The sequence below is a fragment of the Chlorocebus sabaeus genome, chromosome 10 (assembly GCF_047675955.1).
Source record: "Chlorocebus sabaeus isolate Y175 chromosome 10, mChlSab1.0.hap1, whole genome shotgun sequence".
NCBI lineage: Eukaryota > Metazoa > Chordata > Mammalia > Primates > Cercopithecidae > Chlorocebus > Chlorocebus sabaeus.
The window spans coordinates 57,770,026-57,792,807 of NC_132913.1; the positions used below are offsets into that span (position 1 = coordinate 57,770,026).

General features: G+C 41.7%; 1 protein-coding gene across 1 annotated transcript in view; it reads left to right on the forward strand.

Annotated features, from left to right (window-relative positions):
- Positions 1-18,007, forward strand: part of LOC140712578 (myosin-IIIb-like) — a 75,060-nt gene extending 57,053 nt beyond the window's left edge. Inside the window, exons 6-8 of the mRNA XM_073019802.1 lie at positions 4,490-4,567; positions 7,683-7,888; positions 17,754-18,007. Of these exons, the coding sequence (XP_072875903.1) occupies positions 4,490-4,567; positions 7,683-7,888; positions 17,754-17,979 (510 nt within the window). The 3' untranslated portion in view covers positions 17,980-18,007. The remainder of the gene's footprint in view (positions 1-4,489; positions 4,568-7,682; positions 7,889-17,753) is intronic.
- The last annotated feature ends 4,775 nt before the right edge of the window (positions 18,008-22,782 follow it).

Consider the following 22,782-nt stretch of genomic DNA (forward strand, 5'->3'; position numbering starts at 1 on the left):
ATTTTGACTAACCAATTTTATTAATGAGGAAAACAGAGGCTTTTAAAAGTTAAATACAGTCATCAGTCACTTAATAATGGTGATATATTCTGAGGACTACATCATTAGGTGATTTTTTGTCGTCGTTCAGTCATAGAGTGTGCTTACACAAACGTAGATGGCATAGCTTACTATGCGCCTAGGCTATAAGCTATAGCCTATCACTCCAAGACTACAAACCTGTGCAGCAGGTTGCTGTACTGAATACTGTACGCAGTATAACACAGTGGTAAGTATTTTTGTATCTAAACATAGAAAAGGTACAGTAAAAATGTGGTACAAAGGATTAAAAATGGCACACCTGCGTAGTGCACTTACCATGAATGGAGCTTACAGGACTGGAAGTCACTCTGGGTGAGTCAGTGAGTATGTGGCGAGTGAATATGAAGGCCTGAGACATTAGTGTACACTCCTGTAGACTTTATAAGTAACATACACTTAGGCTATACTAAATTTATTTTAAAATGCATTTTCTTCAATAATAAATTAACCTTAGTTTAACTTTTTTATTTTATGAACTTAAAAAGCCTGCAAAACAAAGAATGGTTTGGTACAAGTCTGTCTAAAAGAATTTTTCACTCTTTTTTTATAATAACACTTAGCTTAAAACACAAACACATTGTACAACTGTACAAAAATCTTTCTTTATATCTTTATTCTATAAACTTCTATTTAAAACTTTTTTACTTTTACTTTTAAAACTTTTTTTGTGAAAAACAAAGACACAAACACATACGTTAGCCTAGGCCTACACACGGTCAGGATCATCAATATCACTTTCTTCTACTAACTCCACATCTTGTCGAACTGGAAAGTCTTTAGGGCAATAACACGCATAGTGTCATCATCTCCTATGATAGCAATGCCTTCTTCTTGAATACCTCCTAAAGGACCTGCCTGAGGCTGTTCCATGGTTAACATTTTTTGTTTTGTTTTTAATGTAAGTAGATGGAGTACACCCTAAAATAATAATTTTTTTTTTTTTTTTTTTTTTTTTTTTTGAGACAGAATCTCGCTCTGTCGTCCAGGCTGGAGTACAGTGGCATGATCGCAGCTCACTACAACCTCCGCCTCCTGGGTTCAAGTAGTTATCCTGCCTCAGCCTCCTGAATAGCTAGGACTACAGGTGCCCACTACCATGCCTGGCTAATTTTTATATTTAAGTAGAGATAGGGTTTCACTTCATTGGTCAGACTGGTCTCGAACTCCTGACCTCAAGTGGTCCGCCCACCTCAGCCTCCCAAAGTTCTGGGATTACAGGCATGAACCCCACCACACCTGGCTAAAACAATGATTACTGGTATTGTAAATATGTAAACCAGTAACATAGTTGTTTATTATTATCCAGTGTACTGTACATTGTTGTACATGCTCTGCTTTGATATAATTGGCAGCACAGGTTTGTTTACACCAAATCACCACAAACACATGAGAAATGAAGTGCACTATGACATTATGATGTCTACAACATTACTAGGCAATGGGAATTTTTCAGCTCCATTATAATCTATGGTACTACTGTAGCATATACAGTTTACCATTGACTGAAATGTCCTACTTCTATGGCACATGAGTATAACAGGTGCATGGCCACACAGCTAGCAAGAATTTCAACCAGGTGTGTCAATAGCAATCACTCAGCCTAGGAAAGCTTTTCTGGTCTCTTTTTTTCTCCTAAGGTAAAAACATAAATACTTTGGAGAGGATTTCTTCTTTGTTAAATCCCCACTTTGGGGAAGAACTATTTGCTAGATGATGCCCTAATAGAACCCACTTTCCAGATTGTTTCTAAAAGCATTTTTGGTTAAAAAATTAAATGATGCTACTACTATTGTATTAATGAAATTAGCTCAGGAAGAAAATCTCTTAGGCTACACAACAGCCTTCTCAGCCCTTTTGGTTTGGACTTTAGGGGCTGGCTTTGGAGTTCCACGGGAGGCCTGATTTAGAGAGAGGTCTAGTTTAAAGGGTTGAGAGAAGCAACTTCTGGTTTATTCCTTGTCGGAAATTCTCTCTTTTAGATCCATTCCAAGTTCAGGAGAACCTTATGACTATGCAAATATACAAGAGATCCCTCGACAACCAAAGACCTTTCTAAATTCTTAAATTAGAAAATACCCCAATTACATATCACCTATTCTGTCAAACACAGTACTAAGTATGTAGGTGGTGAATTACAGATAAGCATTAGCATTTCCAGGTTGTATATATCAAAGAATAGGTTTTTACTTTATTTCCAAACATCACTCTGTATGTGATTGCAAGGACAGAATTTAAAGTTCTGTTGAAACACAGATGCTGTGCAGTTAGACGGGGCTGTCACTAGCTGGGAGCTACCTTCTGACCATGTAGCCTTATAACTTTTGGAGTACAAATTGGTGCTTAACTCTGCATTTTTCCAATTTGCTAGAGGGAACCGGTGCTGATCTTGAAAACAATACAGATTATTCCTTTGATTTATTTATATTTTATTTGTGCAGATTATGGGATACATGTGAAATTTTCTTACAAGAGTATTCCTTTTAAATTGTGTTTCAGCTGAATTAATACACATCAAGGATTTTTTGGTCACTAAACTGTTAAATTCTCAAATGTTATAAGTTCTGAGGGAGGGTAATAAGTCAATCCATAAACATCTACCAGTAGAAAAATATAAATGAGCTTTTCAGCTGCCTGGGGGGCCTGGTGCTCACTAGTTAATTTGAATAAAAAGGGAGGGAAATGAAGGAGGAAAAGCAGGTTCAAAGCTAGAGGTGCTTCTTCAGGGAGGATCTCTTAATAAAAAGAAGTGTCGAGGCCGGGCGAGGTGGCTCACTCCTGCAATCCCAGCACTTTGGGAGGCCGAGGCAGGTGGATCACCTGAGGATGGGAGTTTGAGACCAAGGCGGGTGGATCACAAGGTCAGGAGATCAAGACCATCCTGGCTAACATGGTGAAACCCCGTCTATACTAAAAATACAAAAAATTAACTGGGTGCTGTGGCAGGTGCCTGTAGTCCCAAGCTACTCAGGAGGCTGAGGCAGGAGAATGGCGTGAACCTGGGAGGCGAGGTTGTGGTGAGCAGAGATCCCACCACTGCACTCCAGCCTGGGCAACAGAGCAAGACTCCGTCTCACAAAAAAAAAAAAAAAAAAAAAAAAACAAAAGAAAAAGAAAAAGAAAAAATTAAAATGTCAAACCTACAGGCAGTTGTATCATTGTTTCAGCTGCATGTGAATGGACTGATGGCATCTGCTGTGCAGCCCATTAAAATAAAGCTGCACTGTCTCTGATGTCTTCACTCAGGTCATAGACCTGCTCACTGTTTAGGCTAATGTCTTCACTCAGGTCATAGACCTGCTCACTGTTGAGGTTGATGTCTTCACTCAGGTCATAGACCTGCTCACTGTTTAGGTTGCTTTTCTAGGTTTTGAAAACTTAGCACCATGTTTTCTCTCCTTCTTAAATAAACCTATTTTCTTGACCCATCCCAATTGAAGCATTTCCTTCCATTTTACACACAGTCTCCCACATACTCCTTTAGGTGAGCCTCTTTATTCACCCCTCCTAACTCCCATCCCTTTTAGCACCAATTTTTCACTTTCATTGAACAAGCCTGCAGACATCCTTATCCCATGGGAAGGTGGCTGCCTGGATGGCAGTCCACCCCGCCTAACCCACATGCTGACAGCAGTGTCTTCCATTTCAAACATTTCTGCTTTATACCCTTGCCACCTGTTCAGAGCAGATGGGAAGCTGCCACAGCAAGGCCAGTGCTAAATGCCACTCATGCACTCTGCAAACGAAAGCAGAGTTTTTGTCGTTGTATTATAATAATGGAACGCAGGCTGCTTGCAGTCGGTCCCTACAATTGTTTTCATCAATAAATTCCTTCCAGTCAGCCCAGGTAGTTGGGATAGATATTGAGAACAGGTTCATTCCATTGGGTTTCCGAGTGATTTGGTGCCTGAGCTCCTATCTGCAGTGAGCACATGGGAACTGTGGGAGGTAGGAGGAGTGTTGCAGCATCAGAGTCTGATGACATGGAAAGCAACTGGTGCTGGCCTAATTCCCTGTGGTACAACCTGGCCTTTGGGACCATCATGTCTTTATAATCATTTGGCCTCATGGCCCTTTGCCAAGTTTCCTTGTAGGCAGTCGTTTGGTCTCATGTGACCTTACTAGAGAATTTAACAGGGGTTCATTAGAAGATGGAGAAGTATCAAAATAACAGAGGTTTACACTGAGACCATATGGTATTTTACAGAGTGAGGTATTGTCAAATGAGTAGAACAATGCATATTCTTTGTTTCTATGTTTTGAAAAATTCTCCCCACAGTAGGACACTATTGTGTACTAAATACCATGGCCCCTCAGATATTCGGCCAAACAGGCTTTCAGATTTTGGAAGACATGGAGCATGAGTTAAGTGCCTGGATCCCCAAACCACTTGCCTCCATCTTGCTTCCAGGTGGACACTCTGGAGGTGATACGGCATCCAGAAGAAACCACCAACATGAAGAGGCAAACCGTGGCTTCTTACTTCCGGGTATGGAGTCTTCTTGATCTGTATTCTGCCTACTTCCAAAAAGGACTATCCAAGCCTTCTTATGAGATGCCCAGATAGAGTCAGTGAAACAAGGGCAAAGCACAGAGTCAAGAAACATCGGGTTGGGGAAGTGGTGGAAGCAGGGCGGGAAGAGAGCAATGGGCACACAATCCTCCTGCCCATTAAATGACTGATTCTGTCAGCATTCAAGCTGCTTCTTGGTCTTAAAGTTACTGGAGGCAGCCACTTTTCTAGCATACTGAATAGTAAAGTAGTTAATAAAGTTCCAGAAGTTGGCTTATGAAGTTCAGATACTAAGAGAATCTGTCTTAGCATTGATTTTATTTTCCTAGATTAAATTGACCCATTGTAAAATATACTTGTCTGAGCCCTATTATTTCCCATTTCTGCCATCCCTATTTCTGATACTTCATCTAGTTAAATGACTCCTTTGGGTAAAAATATGGTCTCTAGAAGGGCTCTGTTAAATACACATTATATAGCAAAGACAAGACGCATAGAATCTTGCAGCAATTTGCACAGATTTGTTTGTCTTCAAATTATAAAGCATTAGAGTTGGAAGGCCTTTAGAGATCACGTACCACTGGAAGCTGAGATCCAGATAGTTTCACAGTAGAAATGCTGTTAGGCCAAGCACAGTGACTCACACCTGTAATCCCAGCACTTTGGGAGGCTGAGGCAGGCGAATCACCCGAGGTCAAGAGTTTGAGACCAACCTGGCCAACATGGTGAAACTCCATCTCTACTAAAAATGCGAAAATTAGTCAGGTGTGGTGGCAGATGCCTGTAATTCCAGCTACTTGGGAGGCTGAGGCAGGAGAATTGCTTGAACCTGGGAGGTAGAGGTTGCAGTGAGCCGAGATTGCACCATTGCACTCCAGCGTGGGTGACAGAGTGAGACTCCGTCGCAAAAAGAAAAAAAAAGAAATGCTGTTAGATCAAATATAGAGCTGATCTCAGGGGCAGCGGAATGAGGTAGTAAGGTGGGGTTGGCAGAGGAAAGGGCTTGGCAGGGATGAGAGGTCAGGTGGATGGGAAGCCGGAAGAGCCAGGCAGGCTGAAGGGCAGGACTTGGGAGCCGGCACTCTGGATAGAAGGCTCCATGGAAAGCTAGCAGGTGCAAGAATCTAAAGTGCAGAAGTCCAGCCTAGCCAACTGTGCTTCAGAGGCAGGCTAGAATTGGGCTCAGGGTATGATTTGCAGGGGCCCCAGACCTTTGAATCCCATACTCCATCCATGCAGTGAGTCATGCTATAGCATCTGTGGCAGGTGGGCCCCTGCCTCATCATTCTGATGTTTGGTTATTTCTAATTGCTACTTATTTCTTACATTGAGACATACCTGTTCCTATCCCCTTTAGTGGCTCTATCTTATTCTGTTAGTTCATTTTATGTTGCTATGAAGGAATACCTGACACTGGATAATATATACATATTTTTTGAGACAGAGTCTCACTCTATTGCCCAGGCTGGAGTGCAGTGGCGCAGTCTTGGCTCACTGCAACCTCCACCTCCCAGGTTCAAGTGATTCTCCTGCCACAGCCTACCATATAGCTGGGACTACAGGCACGTACCACTAAACCTAGCAAAATTTTTTTGTGTTTTTATTAGAGACAGGGTTTTGCCACGTTGGCCAGGCTGGTCTTGAACTCCTAACCTTAGGTGATCCACCCACATCAGCCTCCCAAAGTGCTAGGATTACAGGCATGAGCCACCACGCCCAGCTGAGACTGGATAATTTATAAAGAAAAGAGGTTTATTTGGCTCATGATTCTTCAGGCTGTACAAGTGTGGTGCCAGCATCTGCTTGGCTTCTGGTGAGGTTTTACTCATGGAGCAGGCATGTTACATGGCAAGAGAGAGAGGAATGGAGAGGGACCAAAACAGAGGGGGGGGGATCCCATACTCTTTTAAACAACCAGATTTTGCATCAACTAATAGAGTAAGAACTCACTCATTGCCATGAGGACAGCACCAAGCCATTCATGAAGAATCTGCCCCCATAACCCAAACACCTCCCACTCATGAGGCATCTGCCCGCATGACCCAAACACCTCCCACTGGGCCCATCTCCAACATTGGAGGTCACATTTCAACATGAGATTTGGAGGAAACACACATCCAAACCGTATCATCCTCCTGGTAACCCTTGGTGTCTGTGTGTATTTTCCCACTGGATTTAGTGGCTCTATTTACTCTGTGAAATGATTCTCAAGATCTTAGGGCCCCCCTATCAGCAGAAAAGTCTCTGGCTTATGGTTTTTCAGAAATATACCCATAATAACCAGTTTGGTGTTCTCAAAATACCAGTTCACAAATGCTAACCCTGAAAAACAAGTTACCTTGGTAAGCTAGGTAACACCAATTTTGATCTGTAGGAGCAGTGACTATGAAATAATGGAACTGATTTCCCTTGGCTTATAATAGCCCCTGAAGGTGTGCCCAGAAGAGCTCCAGCAGTGGATGCCCCTCAGAAACAACTGAGGCCGCCCCCTTCACAAGCGCCCCTCTGATTTTCCATGTCCTTCCTCCCCTCTTGCTGTGAGAACCCTGTACCAGCTGCTTGGTATATGTTAGTTGATAGTCACCATAATCTTCATTTTGAATACTTCTCTTATTTTCTTTGCCTTGTTTTTGTATTTTTCTTTTCTGTCCCACTACCTTATTACCAATCGTATCAGTAGGATTTGCTTAGACTATCTGGTGGATCTTAGGCTGAAGAAGCAATTTGCCCCTTCCTCAAACGCTGGACATTTTAAATTACAGATACAGATTGTGGAACGTCACCTGGGAATACCGGCGACAAGCATTCTAGTTCTGGCAATGGAATTACAGGATAGCCTAGAGCATGTTCTTAGCTAAGTTGCTGCCATACGGGATATTGCTTGGCACTAGGTGATGTTTAAAGAATGTTTTTGAATCTGCAGATGGCTATAAGTAGGACTTATATTATTTTCTCCTATTGCTGACTTCATGTTCTGCCTCGCAAAGGTCTGTGAGCCTCAAACTGCTCTAGAGGCTTCTGCAGGCCCGTGTTGTAATTATCCATTGCATTGGTGGTAACCTCGTTCCTTGTGCATTTTTCTCCCTGGTAGTATTCTCTGATGGACCTGCTCTCCAAAATGGTGGTTGGACAGCCCCACTTTGTGCGCTGCATTAAACCCAATGATGACCGAGAGGCCCTGCAGTTCTCTCGAGAGAGGGTGCTGGCCCAGCTCCGCTCCACAGGGATTCTGGAGACAGTCAGCATCCGCCGCCAGGGCTATTCCCACCGCATCCTCTTTGAAGAATTTGTGAAAAGGTCAGACCATCACCTTTGGGAATGCATTCTTGTAAATGTAGCTCTACTCTGGCCATCCCTGTGTCCTAAGATTGTTCCTCCTGCCCACTCTCCTCCAAATATGTAATTGGCTAGCTGCCAGCTACCATTTAGTTCTTTGAATGTTGAACTTTTATTGTGCTTCAACTAAACTGCAGTGATCCAGCAGTCACGTTAAGCTTCCTTCTGATCACATTATTTTAAATGTCCATATACATTTATATGTTATAAATCCTTAGGTCTCAAGTTCTCCAGGTATTTTGTTGTTATGATGAAAGTATCCCTCCATAAGTGGGCCCAGATTCTGGTGGATTGGAATGCACCCAAGCACCAGTTCTTCTTCTAGGTTCTGGCATGATATAATATAATAATTAACACTTATATAGCACCTAAAGTATCCTAAGAGTACAGGACATTTTAGGGCACTATTTAAAATGTATTATCTCATTTGATCCATAGAACAACCCTATAAGCTAGACTCTATTATTATCCCCATTTTACAAAATGTAAAGGTGAGAAAACTTGGGTATCAAAAGAAAGTAAGTGATTTTCCCATGGTCTCATGCTGGTCAATGTAGAGCCAGGATTTGAACCCAGGCAGTCTGGTTTCAGTATCCATGCTTTTAATCTCTTCAGTTCAGTTTATTTCAATCAATATTTATTGAAATTAATTGCATGGCACTTTCTTAACCCAGAAGTGCCTTTGTCTAAGAATGAAATGTTACTCTTTTCTGAACAACTGCCATAGACATTATGTATGAATGTGATTACAAGTAGAATTTTCTGTGAAGAAATAAGGAAAACAATAACAACAACAACAAAAAAACACCTCTGAGAAGCACTGCTGTCTGAGGATGCCTGGAGAGGAATATTGAAATCCATTGTATGCCTGACAAAGACAAGGCAATCAAGAAAAAAAAAATACATTGTAGAATCTGCCTCACTCCTTAAGCCATCAGTTAGTGTCTTTTTACCTCCACTCTGAAACATGTGCCCAAGGTCATTTTTTCCAACTTTTTCTCAGGAGAGGATGGGTCCTAAATAAGGTAGCTTGCTTTATCAAGTCTCCCAAACTCTGCTAAATTCCATGGAAAAGATAAGGCAAAAAAAAAAAAAAAAAAAAAAGAAATTTCCTTGCAATGAGAGCTTTTAAATTAAAATAAGAACAAAATGGCTTTTTTTTTTTTTTTAAAGTGTTTTTGAGCTTCATTTTTCCTCTTAAATTTGGAGGTGAAACAAGAAAAAAAAATTTAGCGCATGAATTTGACTAGTCAAGTATTTTTTGTAACAATGTTTGAATACATAAAAATATTTAAGAAAACAGGTCAAATGCTGAACAGATTGGCACTTCTTTGTTCATAATCAGAAAGTCATTAGGCAAGTATGAACAGGAGTTTCAAAATGCCAGTAAATCTGAGGATATCAAAGATTTCTGAGCCAGCAAGTTAATTGGTATTTTGATCCTTTTGAACAACTTAACAAAATAGATGAGTTAGCAGTTTTCTCCCTTGATGTTATTCGACAAATAGGCACACTTCTTATCTTCCTGTTCAAGAGTGCTGTTTTGTAAACTCTCAGCAGGAAATATGCAGACAGGACAATCAAAGACAGGAAACAGAGCCATTCAAGGTTTATTAAATGGAGGTAAATAAAAGATAAAAACTCATTTAATGTTACTCTATACTTTTGTATTTTCCGGCATTCAGGACTGAAACCCCGAGTATACACCTGGTGGTGGTCTTGGGATCATGTTGTTGGGTTCCAGAAAGGGGAAAGACTTCCCCAATCCCCAGATGACCCAAGTCTGCAGGCTTGGCCAAACCTCAGATACTTTCTTGCCCCTATTCTCTCTGAGCTTTCTGGCAAAATGACTTGGAAGTGCCCTTCCTTATCTCCTACTCATAGAGCCTTTGAGGAAGAGGGTGTCCCCAACATCCTCTCATCAATAGGGCCAGGTGAATTGTAAGTCTTTATGTTCTTGACTAGGCATGAAAGAGGCCACCTGGAAATGCTGGAGCCTCACTGTTGAGGGACATCATAGAAAAGCAATCTAAGCATTTATTGTTTTTATGGTCAATGGATTCCGATGCATAGTCTACAGACCTTCTACTCGGAAGGTCTACAGTGGGCAAACACATAACTGCATGTATTGGGATGTGTTCTGACAAATGTCTAAAAAACAGGGCAGAGTCAGGCTGAGCGTGGTGGCTCACACCTGTAATCCCAGCACTTTGGGAGGCCAAAGGAGGCAGATCACCTGAGGTTAGGAGTTTGAGACCAGCCTGGCCAACATGGTGAAACCCCATCTCTACTAAACATACAAAAATTAGCTGACTGTGGTGCACGCCAGTAATCCCAGCTACTCAGGAGGCTGAGACAGGAGAATCGCTTGAACCCAGGAAGCGGGGGTTGCAATGAGCCAGGATTGCGCCACTGTACTTCAGCCTGGGTGACAGGGTGAGACTTTGTCTCAAAAAAATAAAGAATAGGGCTAAGTCTAATTGTTTATTTATGAAGGTATTATAGTAAATAATGCAGTTTAGTAAGGAGACCTGAATTCTAGTCTCCTCTGGTATATAACATCTGGAAAGTAACCCAACATTCTTTAAAAGATGTTTCCTCATCTGCAGGACAAGAAGGCAGGAATACACAAAGCCCACATTCTAAAGATTTTCAAAGATTACTTGCAGATGCCCGGGGCTTACTTAGTTTCTAAGTCTTCTAGGGATTTTTGCCTTCCCAATCGAGCTCACTGGATGAGAGACCTGCATCTACCAGGCTGTGATTCATAACAGTTGTTAACCATTGAGCAAAATGAAACTCTTCCCTCTTTTCTTTCATTGGCATCTTCCATTTCTTCTCATGATGGCGTGGGGAACCATGGTGCCTTGGTATCTCTTTCATCTCATTCTCCTTTCTATTCTTCTACTCTCTCTCTTCCAGAAACTAGGAGTCACCTTTGACTTCTCACTTTCTTTAAATAATCCATCACCAGGTCCTCCAGCTGACTACCTGCTAAAGTTTCTCAAAAGCGTCCCCTTGGGAATCTCTCATCCCTTCTTCCATAGCTTTAATCCAAGCCTTTTGTTATTATTATTAACAGCTCAATTTAGATATAATTCACATATGATAAAAGTCATCTTTTAGAAGTATACAATTCGGCCAGGCACAGTGGTTCACACCTGTTATCCCAGCATTGTGGGAGACCAAGGCGGGCGGATCACCTGAGGTTGGGCGTTCGAGACCAGCCTGACCAACATGGAGAAACCCCGTCTCTACTAAAAATACAAAATTAGCTGGGTGTGGTGGTACATGCCTGTACTGTGGTGGTACATCCCAGCTACTCTGGAGACTGAGGTGGGAGAATCGCTTGAACCCAGGAGGCGAAGGTTGCCGTGAGCCCAGATCGTGCCATTGCCCTCCAGCCTAAGCAACAAGAATGAAGCTCTGTCTCAAAAAAAAAAAAGAAAAAAGAAAAAAAAGAAAGTATATGATTCAATGGTTTTTAGTCACAGAGTTGTATAAACATCACCACCATCTTATCATAGAACATTTCATTACCTAAAAAGAAACTCCAAACTCATTAGCCATTCTCCCCTTTCTCCTCAATCCCACCAGACTTAGGCAACCGAGGGGGATAATCTAACTTCCATTTGTACGGATTTGCCTATTATTGACATTTCATGTAAATGGAATCATACGACATGGCCTTTTGTGTCTGGCTTCTTTCACTTAGCATATTTTCAGTGTTGGATGAAATAAATACTGGTACTATGTATTGGTACTGGTACTGGTATATGTACCAGTATTTTTATAGGTGAATAATATCCCATTGTATGAATATATCACATTTTGCTTCCTCATTTATCAGCGGATGAACTTTTGCATTGTTTCCACTTTTTGGCTGTTATGAATAATGCTGCTATGAATATTCATGTATAACTTTTAATGTGGGCATATGTTTTCACTTCTTTTGGGTATATACCTATGAGTAACGTTTCTTGGTCATATGGCAACCCTCTGTTCCAAGTGGCTGCACAATTTAAATTACCATCACCAGTGTTATGAGAGTCCCAATTTTTCCACATCTTCCTCGACATTTATTATTTTGTCTTTTTTATTTTAGTCATTCTAGTTGATGTGAAGTGGCATCTCATTGTAGTTTTGATTTGTGTTTCTCTAATGACTAATGATGTTGAGCAGCTTTTCTGTGTTTCTTGGTTATGTGTATATCTTCTTTGGAGAAATGTTTATTCAAATCCTTTGCCCACTTTATATTGTTGATGTTCATGTATTCCAAATATTAGTCCCTTATCAGATAGATAATTTGCAAATATTTTCCCTTTCTCTTTTTTTTTAATGAGCTACTGGTCACTTTGATATTTTCTATAGGTTGTCTTTTTTTTTTTTTTTTTTGAGATGGAGTCTCGTTCTGTCACCCAGGCTGGAGTGCACTGGCATAGTCTCGGCTCACCCAACCTCCGCCTCCCGGGTTTAAGCAATCTCATGCCTCAGCCTCCAGAGTAGCTGGGATTACAGGCATCTGCCACCACGCCCTGCTAATTTTTGTATTTTTAGTAGAGATAGGGTTTCACCATGTTGGCCAGGCTGGTCTCAAACTCCTGACCACCTGACCTCATGTCATCTGCCCACCTCGGCCTCCCGAAGTGCTGGGATTACAGGAGTGACCCACCGCGCCTGGCCTGGGTTGTCTTCTTGATGGTGTCCTTTGGAGCACAAAATTTTTAAATTTTGATGAAGTTCAATTTATGTATGTTTTCTTTTGTTGCTCATACTTTTGGTATTCTGTCTAAGAAGCTATCACCTAATCCAATGTGACGAAGATTTACTCCTATTATTATTCTAGGAGTTTTGTAGTTTTAGCTCTTATATTTTAGATCTATGGTCCATTTGGATTTAATTTTTTGTATGGTGTGAAGTAGAAGTCTAACTTCATTCTTTCGTATGTGGATATCCAGCAGTTTCAACACCATTCTGTCGAAAATACTGTTATTTCCCCCCATTAAATTGTCCTTGGATTCTTGTCGAAAATCACTGGACTGGCCAGGCGTGGTGGCTCAAGCCTATAATCCCAGCACTTTGGGAGGCTGAGACGGGCAGATCACGAGGTCAGGAGATCGAGACCATCCTGGCTAACACGGTGAAATCCCGTCTCTACTAAAAAATACAAAAAACTAGCCTGGCGAGGTGGTGGGCACCTATAGTCCCAGCTACTCGGGAGGCTGAGGCAGGAGAATGGTGTAAACCTGAGAGGCGGAGCTTGCAGTGAGCTAAGATCCGGCCACTGCACTCCAGCCTGGTTGACAGAGCAACACTCTGTCTCAAAAAAAATAAAAAAATCACTAGACCATAAATTTAAGGGTTTATTTCTGGACTCTATTCTTTTCTCTATATCTTTTCTGGACCTTTTAAAACTTTTTTGCTCACCCTCTTGCCAGTTTTCTAAGTGAACTTCCTGCCTATTTCATTCTCCAAAGAGAGAGTAGAATAGAATTTGTAAAATTCCTATCTGAGCATATTGTTTCCTTGATTAAAGTGAATGACCATCCAGGCCCCTATGGGGTGAGCTGCAGTGCTCTAGCCTGGTGTAGGGGAGTCCACCTGATTTGGCCCCTGCTTACTTTCCTAGTCTCTTCTTTCATTTCCCCCATCTCAGATCACACTCTAGCCAAAACTGAGTTACTTGGTGTTCCCTAACCACCCCAGGCTGTTCTAGTTTTTTGTGCTTTGCTCAGGCTATGTCGACTAAATCTCCCTTCTCCAAGCCCTCAGCCTGTTGTCTTAGCCAAGCTAACTCCTGCTCATTCCTTAGGCCTTTGACCAGTCATTAACTTTTCTGTGATACCCTCCTTGACTTCCCCAGGCTGGGTTAGGATCTCTTTTGATAAGCTTCTTTGGTAGCACTTACTACATTGTAGAGCAATTCTCTACCTCTCCTCTCAACCTTAACCTGCTGGGAGGCAGGGATATTTTTCAGCTCACTCCATATATATATACACTCCATATATATATATACACACACACACACTCCATATATATATATACACACACACACTCCATATATATATATATATATATATATATATATATATATATATGGACAGAGGGTCTCACTCTGTCACCCAGGCTGGAATGCAGTGGCACAATGTTGGCTCACTGCAACCTCTACCCGCTGGGTTCAAGCGATCCTCCCACCTTAGCCTCCCAAGTAGCTGGGCCACAGGTGTGCACCACCATGCCTGGCTTATTTTTTGTATTTTTAGTAGCGATGGGGTCTCACCATGTTGCCCAGGCTGGTTTTGAACTCCTGAGCTCAAGCAGTCTACCTGCCTCAGCCTCACAAACTGCTGGGATTATAGGCATGAGCCACCATGCCTGACCTTCAGCTCACTTTATGTCTGTATTGTCCAGTGCAGTGCCTGGCACAAATTCAGTGTTTAATAAATATTTGTTGAGTTGAATCAAACTCTTACCACTTCTTTTTCATCACTGTTTTCTTTTTTCATCCCTTGACTCACCCTTTGATCCTTGCTCTTTGAAATATATGACAGATATCTAGAACTGGCTTTGCTGAGGTTAAGTTTTACTTGTACTGTAATGTACAACCTAGATTGACAGAATGTAAGATTTCTGGTAAATCATAGTAGCTTTTTATCAATAAAAGGTAAGAAACCTAAAAAAAAAGTTGATTTAAAATAAGGCTCTAACCCAGTTTGATAATGCTACTATTAGAGGTTAATACATTGAAAGGCTAACTTTAAACAAATTTGCCTCCCTTCTCTCTATAACAAAAAATGATTTTTTTCCGAAATCCGAAGAGATAAGCTTAATAGGACAAGGAAGACTCTTTCCTTTTCCAACTTCTTCTCTCGCATCTCCCCACCTCTCAGCTCATACTCCAGAACAGAAAGAAACTACTTGGAGCTTCCTAACACAGCATACATACATTTTATGAAAGCACCGTTCTGTGAAAGCAGGCTGGTTACTTGGTATGTTAGTCAGGAACCTCTCAATAACAAGTAACTGAAACTCAAACTAGTTGAAGCAACAATTAAATGGGGATGATATACTGGCTTATAAAACTAGGAGGTTCAAAGACATGTCCAGATCCAGGCAATCAAACAGTTTTACCAAGCCAGTGTCTTTTTCCTTGTATCAGTTTTCTTTTTCCCTCTTTTGAGTTTCTGATAAGGAGCCAGGTTAGCTCTCCTTACATGTTGGCAAAGATGGTCCCTGGATGCTCCTATAGAAAGCATTCTGTAGGCTTAGCAACATTAGCAGCAAGAGAGTTTCTACAAGTTCTTATGCAAGGAACTCTCTGATTGTCTGAGTCTGGATCACATGCCCACCCTTGAGCCAATTACTGTGCCCAGGGGTATGATTGGCAGGGTCTTGGGTCAACTGCCAGGGATGGAGTCAGTCCCACTTGAACCATGGCCTAAAGGACTCTGTTAAAGGAAGGAGAGAGAGGGATGGATAGGCTAAAACAATAGGCATCTATTACCCTTAGTTTTAACTATTCTGTGTCCTAGAATAAATGACAACAGTTCAGAAAGGTTCACCTTAGCCCAGGTATCTACCTACCTATAGGAGCCCTTTAATTTAGAATTTTGTAGGAACAAAAATTTTATTGACAATAACTGAATGTTAACTTTGGAATAAGAACTAAATATATATAGTTACTATCGTTTTCACTTAAGGATGGTTATCTTGTTTGTTTTGTTCAAACATGACTTCACATAGTATACTGCAGGTTATTTAAAAGTTTCCAGCTCCACTTCACTAAGGGATCAGAGAAAACGCAGTCTATTCTGGCCCAGTTTGAATTCATCTTCTTGCATTTGACACAGTTCTCTGACTCTCTCACCCATGATGTTCTTGTCCCACCTAGGACCCAGCCTAGAAGTGCTGGATGTCATTATGCCACTTCCCTTTCTCAGGGTCTCTTCTTCTAGCCTCTGTTTGTGTTTTGTTTGTTTGAGATAGGACCCTGCTCCACTGCCTAGGCTGGAGTGCAGTGGCATGATCATGGTTCACTGCAGCTTTGAACTCCAGAGCTCAAGCAATTCTCCTGCCTCAGCCTACAAACAACCCGAGAGGACATATGCAAACCACCATGCCTGGCTAATTTTTTAATTTTTTTGTAGAGACAAGATCTCATTATGTTGCCTAAGCTGGTCTCAAACTCCTGTGCTCAAGCTATCTATCCTCCCACCTTGGACTCCCAAAGTGCTAGGATTACAGGTGTGACGCTTATTCTCTTCTTTTGACTATTTCCTGCCATACTTTCAGAATACTAATCTTAATCTTTCAGCTGAATTTTTGCTTACACTTTGTGCCTTGCTAACTCTAGTCTCTGTTTACCTTACATGATCCTTTATACTGCCACCAGACTTATGTTTATAACAATATCAAGATGATGATGTCACTCTCAGGAATAAAATTCAGTGCCTCTTCTTCATTGTCTGTAGCATAAGGTCTAAAGCCTTTAGCTAAGCAAAGTGAGGAGGTGAAAGCAATTCCATCTTGGACATTAACCTGCCATGTTGACTTTTGATTAACCCCAGTTCCAGTAATGCCTCTAAGATTTTTATTTCATCTACTGTTTCTTCTGCAAGAGCATCTATTTACCAGAAATCCTGCCCTTAGGTCAGAACAACCTTTACCATAAATCTTGCCCTGAGACAGATTTACACAGCATTCTTGCTTTTCTCTGGGAGGTTGACTTTGTTTGTCCTACACATTCCTTTTGAAACAGGAGAGTTCCCTGACCCCCCTCACAGGATATGCAACAAGGGTGTGGCTCATCTCTTCAGTCACCACTGCTCAAACCACCTGCGGGAGGGGGAGCATGTGGATGGACAAGGGCAGGAACTGGGGCAAGTACTTTGGGTTCCAGCCCCACTCCCCAAGTAGTGTCTACAGGTGGGGTGTCTGCAACTCCCAAAGCCTGAGTGGGCATGTTACAGTGCACTCTTTCAGCTTTGCTGTCTGCAGATGGCTTAAGTGTTAACCAGCTCAGTGGACCCTCTGCCTTTTCCCAGGGGCAGTAGGCCAGTGTGATAGCTTTCTGTATCCTGAGCTCTTGTCCCACGTCCCAGAAGAATCAGGTCATACATGGACTTGAAGGATGAATGCAGGGGTTTTATTGAGTGGTGGAAGTGGTTCTCAGTGGGATGGATGGGAAGCTGGAAGGAGGATGGAATGGGAAGATGATCTTCCCCTGGAGTTTGGCTGTCCAGTGGCCAGACTCCTCTCCAACTGCCCCTAGCAGAACTCCTCTCGGCCTTCAGATGCTCCTTCTATCTCTCTTTCTCTGCCATGCTGTTCTGCCATGGTCTGCTTGTCTCCTCGTCCGCTCTGGATCCTGGGGTTCATGGTTTGCATGGGTACAGAATAGGCGATGTAGTGGGCCCAAAGGCAACTTTTTGGGTGCAAAAACAGGAATACCTGTCCTTATTTAGGGCCAGGGGTATCCAGACTTGAGGGTGGGACCTTTGCCAGGGAACCACCCTCTTCTACCTAGTGTTTCCCTGTCTCCTGTTCATATCACTTTCCTACGGTATATAAGCACTGGGGTAGGGGGTTAATGGCCCAGGGATCCTCCATTTTGTCCCAGTGCCATCCTAGACACAGACATGGCTTCTGTTCATAAATCTCTATTAAATGTTTCTTTCTTTCTAAGGAACTGGATATGTCAGCCTCTTTCTTTGGCCTCTCAGCTTCCTTGGACCTCTGGGGGTAGGTTTGCCTGGGCCTGCCTACTGCAGAACACAAAGCTTTCCATAACTGGTCTCAACTGACTATTCTCATTTTTCCCCACCAGGCCCTCCAGTCCTATGCATGATGGTCAGCCTTTGTGCCTTCTCTTCACTGATGGAAAGCCTCTTCATCTGGCAGTCTTCTCTTCACCTTTTAATCCCCAGCCCAGGCACCTTCTCTATGAAGCCTGCCTGGACTCTGCCAAACTAGCGGTTGCTCCATCCTCTGTGCTCCCACAACTGGGTGTTGATATCTGTGTATTAGAACATATAGTCTTATTTTTATCTTAACATGTCTGTCTGCTCCACAAGACTGTGAATTTTACAGGGATGGAGTGGATCTTACTCATTTTTGTATCCCTAGCACTTCACATATTATGGTATCTGGCTCATTGTGTGTGTCCAGTGTTTCCTGAATGAAGGACTCTATTAATCAGGAATACGTTTGACTGTGAATAGCAAATAAACATTCTTAGTGGCTTAAGCCAGAGTTTCTCAACCTCTATGTTGTTGACATTTTGGACCAGATAATTCTTTGTTGTGAGCTGTCCTGTGCCTTATAAGATGTTTAGTAGCGTCTTTCTAGATTCTGCATACTAGATACCAACACCTGCACCCCCAGCAGTTGTGACAATCAAAGGTATCTCTAGATGTTGTCAAATGTCTCCTGGAGGGGGAGGGGGGATTTACCCAAGTTGAGAACCACTGGCAAATAGGTTTGTTTATTTCTTCTCACATAAAAAAGAAGTTGAGAGGTAAGCTGTTTCTAGCATTAGTTCTGCTGTTCAATGATGTCATCAGAGACCTGGACACCTTCTGACCTTCTTTCATCCGTTTTGACCATCTTTAGTGTATGAGTTGGCTTATAGTGTCATAGTCACAAGATGGCTGCTGCCCCTCCAACTATCATGTCTACATTTAAGGCAGGAAAAAAGGAGCAGGATGAATGGCTAAGGCAGCCACATCTCTACCTTTTTTATCAGGAAAGAAAAAATTTTTTCAGAATCCATTTTACATATACCTCATTGACCTGACCTGGGTCCCATGACCATTCCTAGCTGTGGGGAGAGGCTTAGAAAGTGGAGAACAGGACTGGGGCACATTGTCACCCAGAAAAAAACTAGTGTTCATTTAGCCAGGGAGAAGTGAGTGTGGAAATGGGGGAGGCAGTTAATCATGTTTCTCTCAGAGGATAAATCTAATTAATTTAATTAATTGATTGAAAGAATAGGGGCTGAAAAGGCCAGGCTCGGTGGCTCATGCCTGTAATCCTAGCACTTTGGGAGGCCGAGGCAGGCGGATCACCTGAGATCAGGAGTTGGAGACCAGCCTGACCAACATGGAGAAACCCTGTCTCTACTGAAAATACAAAATTAGCTGGGTGTGGTGGTGCATGCCTGAAATCCCAGCTACTCAGGAGGCTGAGACAGGAGAATTGCTTGAACCCGGGAGATGGAGGTTGCAGTGAGCCGAGATTGCGCCATTGCACTCCAGCCTGGGCAACAAGAGTGAAACTCTACCTCAAAAAGAAAAAAGAAAAAAAAGAAAAAAAAAAAAAAAAAGAATAGGGGCTGAATGAATATTAAGTAAATATTTTGAGTTCCTTACTACCTCATTTAAGAGTCAGAAAGTGCAGAAGTGCCTGACTAGAAGCAGGTGAGATCCTGAGAATCTTCTAATTCCATGGCCTTGGAGAAGGTGTGAGGGGTGTTATTATATATTTTATATATATACACACACACACACACACACACACACACAGTGTTTTTTTTTGTTTTTTTTTTTTTTTGAGATGGAGTCTCACTCTGTCGCCTAGGCTGGAATACAGTAGTGTGATCTCAGCTCACTACAACCTCCACCTCCCGGGTTCAAGTGATTATCCGGCCTCAGCCTCTTTGAGTAACTGGGACTACAGGCGAGCACCACTACACCCAGCTAATTTTTTGTATTTTTGTTAGAGACAGGGTTTCACCATGTTGGCCAGGCTGATCTTGAACTCTTGACCTCAGGTAATCTGCCTGCCTTGGCCTCCCAAAATGTTAAGATTATAAGCGTGAGCAACCATGCCTGGCCCATAGATAGGTATATATACACACACATATGCATGTGTGTATATATATACACACACAATTAAACCTATATATATAAAATAGGTGTTATTACATATATATGTATATATATTTTAAAAACCTATATAAAAATATATATTATGGATGGACATGGTGGCTCATGCCTGTAATCCCAGCACTTTGGGAGGCCGAGGCAGGTGGATCACCCAGTGTCAGGAGTTCAAGACTAGCCTGGCCAACATGGTAAAACCCTGTCTCTACTAATACTATGAAAATTAGCTGGGCGTGGTTGTGCATGCCTGTAATCTCAGCTACTTGGGAGTCTGAGGCAGGAGAATCACTTGAACCCAGGAGGCAGAGGTTGCAGTGAGCCAAGATCGTGTCACTGCACTCCGGCCTGGGCAATAGAGTGAGACTCTGTCTCAAAAAAAAAAAAAAAAAAAAAATTTAAAAATATATATTAGATATGTGTGTATGTATATAAATATATATATTATATATGTGTGTATGTATATAAAACCTATATATGTATATATAAATATATATCTATTATATAGATAATTATGTATCTATTATATAGATGTGTGTATATATATTTAAAATATATAAATATATAGGCTTGGCCAGGTACAGTGGCTCATGCCTGTAATCCCAGCACTTTGGGAGGCTGAGGCGAGCGGATCACAAGGTCAGGAGATCGAGACCATCCTGGCTAACACGGTGAAACCCTGTCTCTACTAAAAATACAAAAAAAAAAAAAAATTAGCCAGGCGTGGTGGCAGGCGCCTGTAGTCCCAGCTACTCGGGAAGCTGAGGCAGGAGAATGGCGTGAACCCAGGAGGTGGAGCTTGCAGTGAGCCAAGATCACGCCACTGCACTCCACGCTGGGCAACAGAGCAAGACTCCATCTCAAAAAAAAAAAAAAAAGGCTGGGCGTGGTGGCTCACGCCTGTAATCCCAGCACTTTGGGAGGCTGAGGCGGGCGGATCACAAGGTCAGGAGATCGAGACCATCCTGGCTAACACGGTGAAACCCCGTCTCTACTAAAAATACAAAAAATTAGCCGGGCGCAGTGGCGGGTGCCTGTAGTCCCACCTACACAGGAGGCTGAGACAGGAGAATGGCGTGAACCTGGGGGGCGGAGGTTGCAGTGAGCTGAGGTCCGTCCACTGCACTCCAGCCTGGGCGACAGAGCGAGACTCCGTCTCAAAAAATATATATATATATATGTGTATAAATATATAGGTTTTATATATATACACATTTATTTTAAAAATCTATGTATAGTGTACGTTTTTTATATATACATACATCTATATAATAGAGGTGTATTTTTATATATTTATATATGAATATATAGGTTTTATATATACACTATATATAAACATAAGTATTATATATACATATATAACACCTATTATATATAGGTTTAATATATATACACATATATAGATTATATGTATAAATATACATATACACATGTGTGTATACATATTAATATACATATGCATACATAGGTTTAATATATACACATATAGGTATATTATATATGTATATGTATATATGTGTATAATATATGTTATATATATGTTATATGTGTATATATTATATACATATATATGTATGTGTATATCTAATAACACCACACACATATATATATTTATTTATAGGCAGAGAGAGAGGTTTTCAGCATGGTTCCTGGCTCGTAACTCCCATAACCCTTATTAGAGTCTTTTGTTTACAATGTTGGATGTGTCAGGCCTCAGGAAACAGAATCCTTCTGCCCTCCTTTCACATGCCCCAAGGCAAGACTTTCATCTTCCCCATTCTGATTGTGGGTCCTAAGACCCTCCTCAGAGAGGGTCCCATCATGTATCGTAGGGGAAAGAATGCTGAAGTCATGAAGCTTCCGTGATAACCCAAGAGGTTTGGATTCTGCATGGTTGAACACATGGAAGTTCCTGGAGGGTGACATGCCCAAGCGAGGCGTGGAAGCTCTGCCCCCTTTCCCCCGTAACTTGTCCTACTCATCTCTTTATCTGTATCCTTTGCAATATCCTTTATAATAAACTTGTAAATGTAAGTGTTTCCCTAAGTTCTGAGAGTTGCTCCAGCAAATTAATTGAACCCAAAGAGGGTGTCATGGGAACCCCAACTTGAAGCTGGTCAGTGAGAAGTTTCGAAGGCCCAGACTTGTGACTGGCATTGGGGGGTGGGGAGTGGTTAGTCTTGGGGACTGAGCCCTCAAACAGAGGAATCTGACACTGTCTCCAGGTGGACAATGTCCAAATTGATTTGAAGGATGCCCAGTTGGTATCTGCTGCAGAATTAACTGCTTGCTTGTGGTGGGGAAAAACTCACACACATTTGGTCATGGAAGTCTTAGTGTTGATGAGTGTTTTTTGGTGTGACAGCAGAGGAAAAACATCATTTGAGAGTTTTTCCCACAACAGCGTGTTTGCAGTTTTAAGCCTACAACACATTCTTTAACTCTCGCAAAGTGAACTGAATATCATCAGTTAACGTTGTGAAAAGTTCACCTGTGAGAACATGGTCCATCATATTCCCTTATTAAACCCTAAGGTTAGTGCCTACTCACAAGATAGTGTTTAGAGAAATCAACAGCACAGAAGAACCCAGACATCTCGAGACAGGCTGAATGTCAAACTTCAATTTTCAATGAGTAAAAGCTTCTGCTTTTTTCTCTGGGTAGACAACAGTGAATAAGGAACAAGAAAACAAAAATCCTACTTGTGGTGGGCTTCATGCTAGGGTTTTACATATATCATCTCACTTAACACTGGTAGTAGTCCCCCAGATAGATGGTATTTATTCTGGTTTTACAAATGAGGAAACTAGCTCAAAGTTACACAGAGAGTATGTGGGTGATGGAGTCAGGGTGTGAAATCCCCACCATCCTCAAAATAAATACATAGAGATGGTTGAACACATCTGAATATTCGCTGTGAAATCAATCTGTAGAGTTCAATCAGAAAAAATACATTAATAATTTTTCTAATTGTAA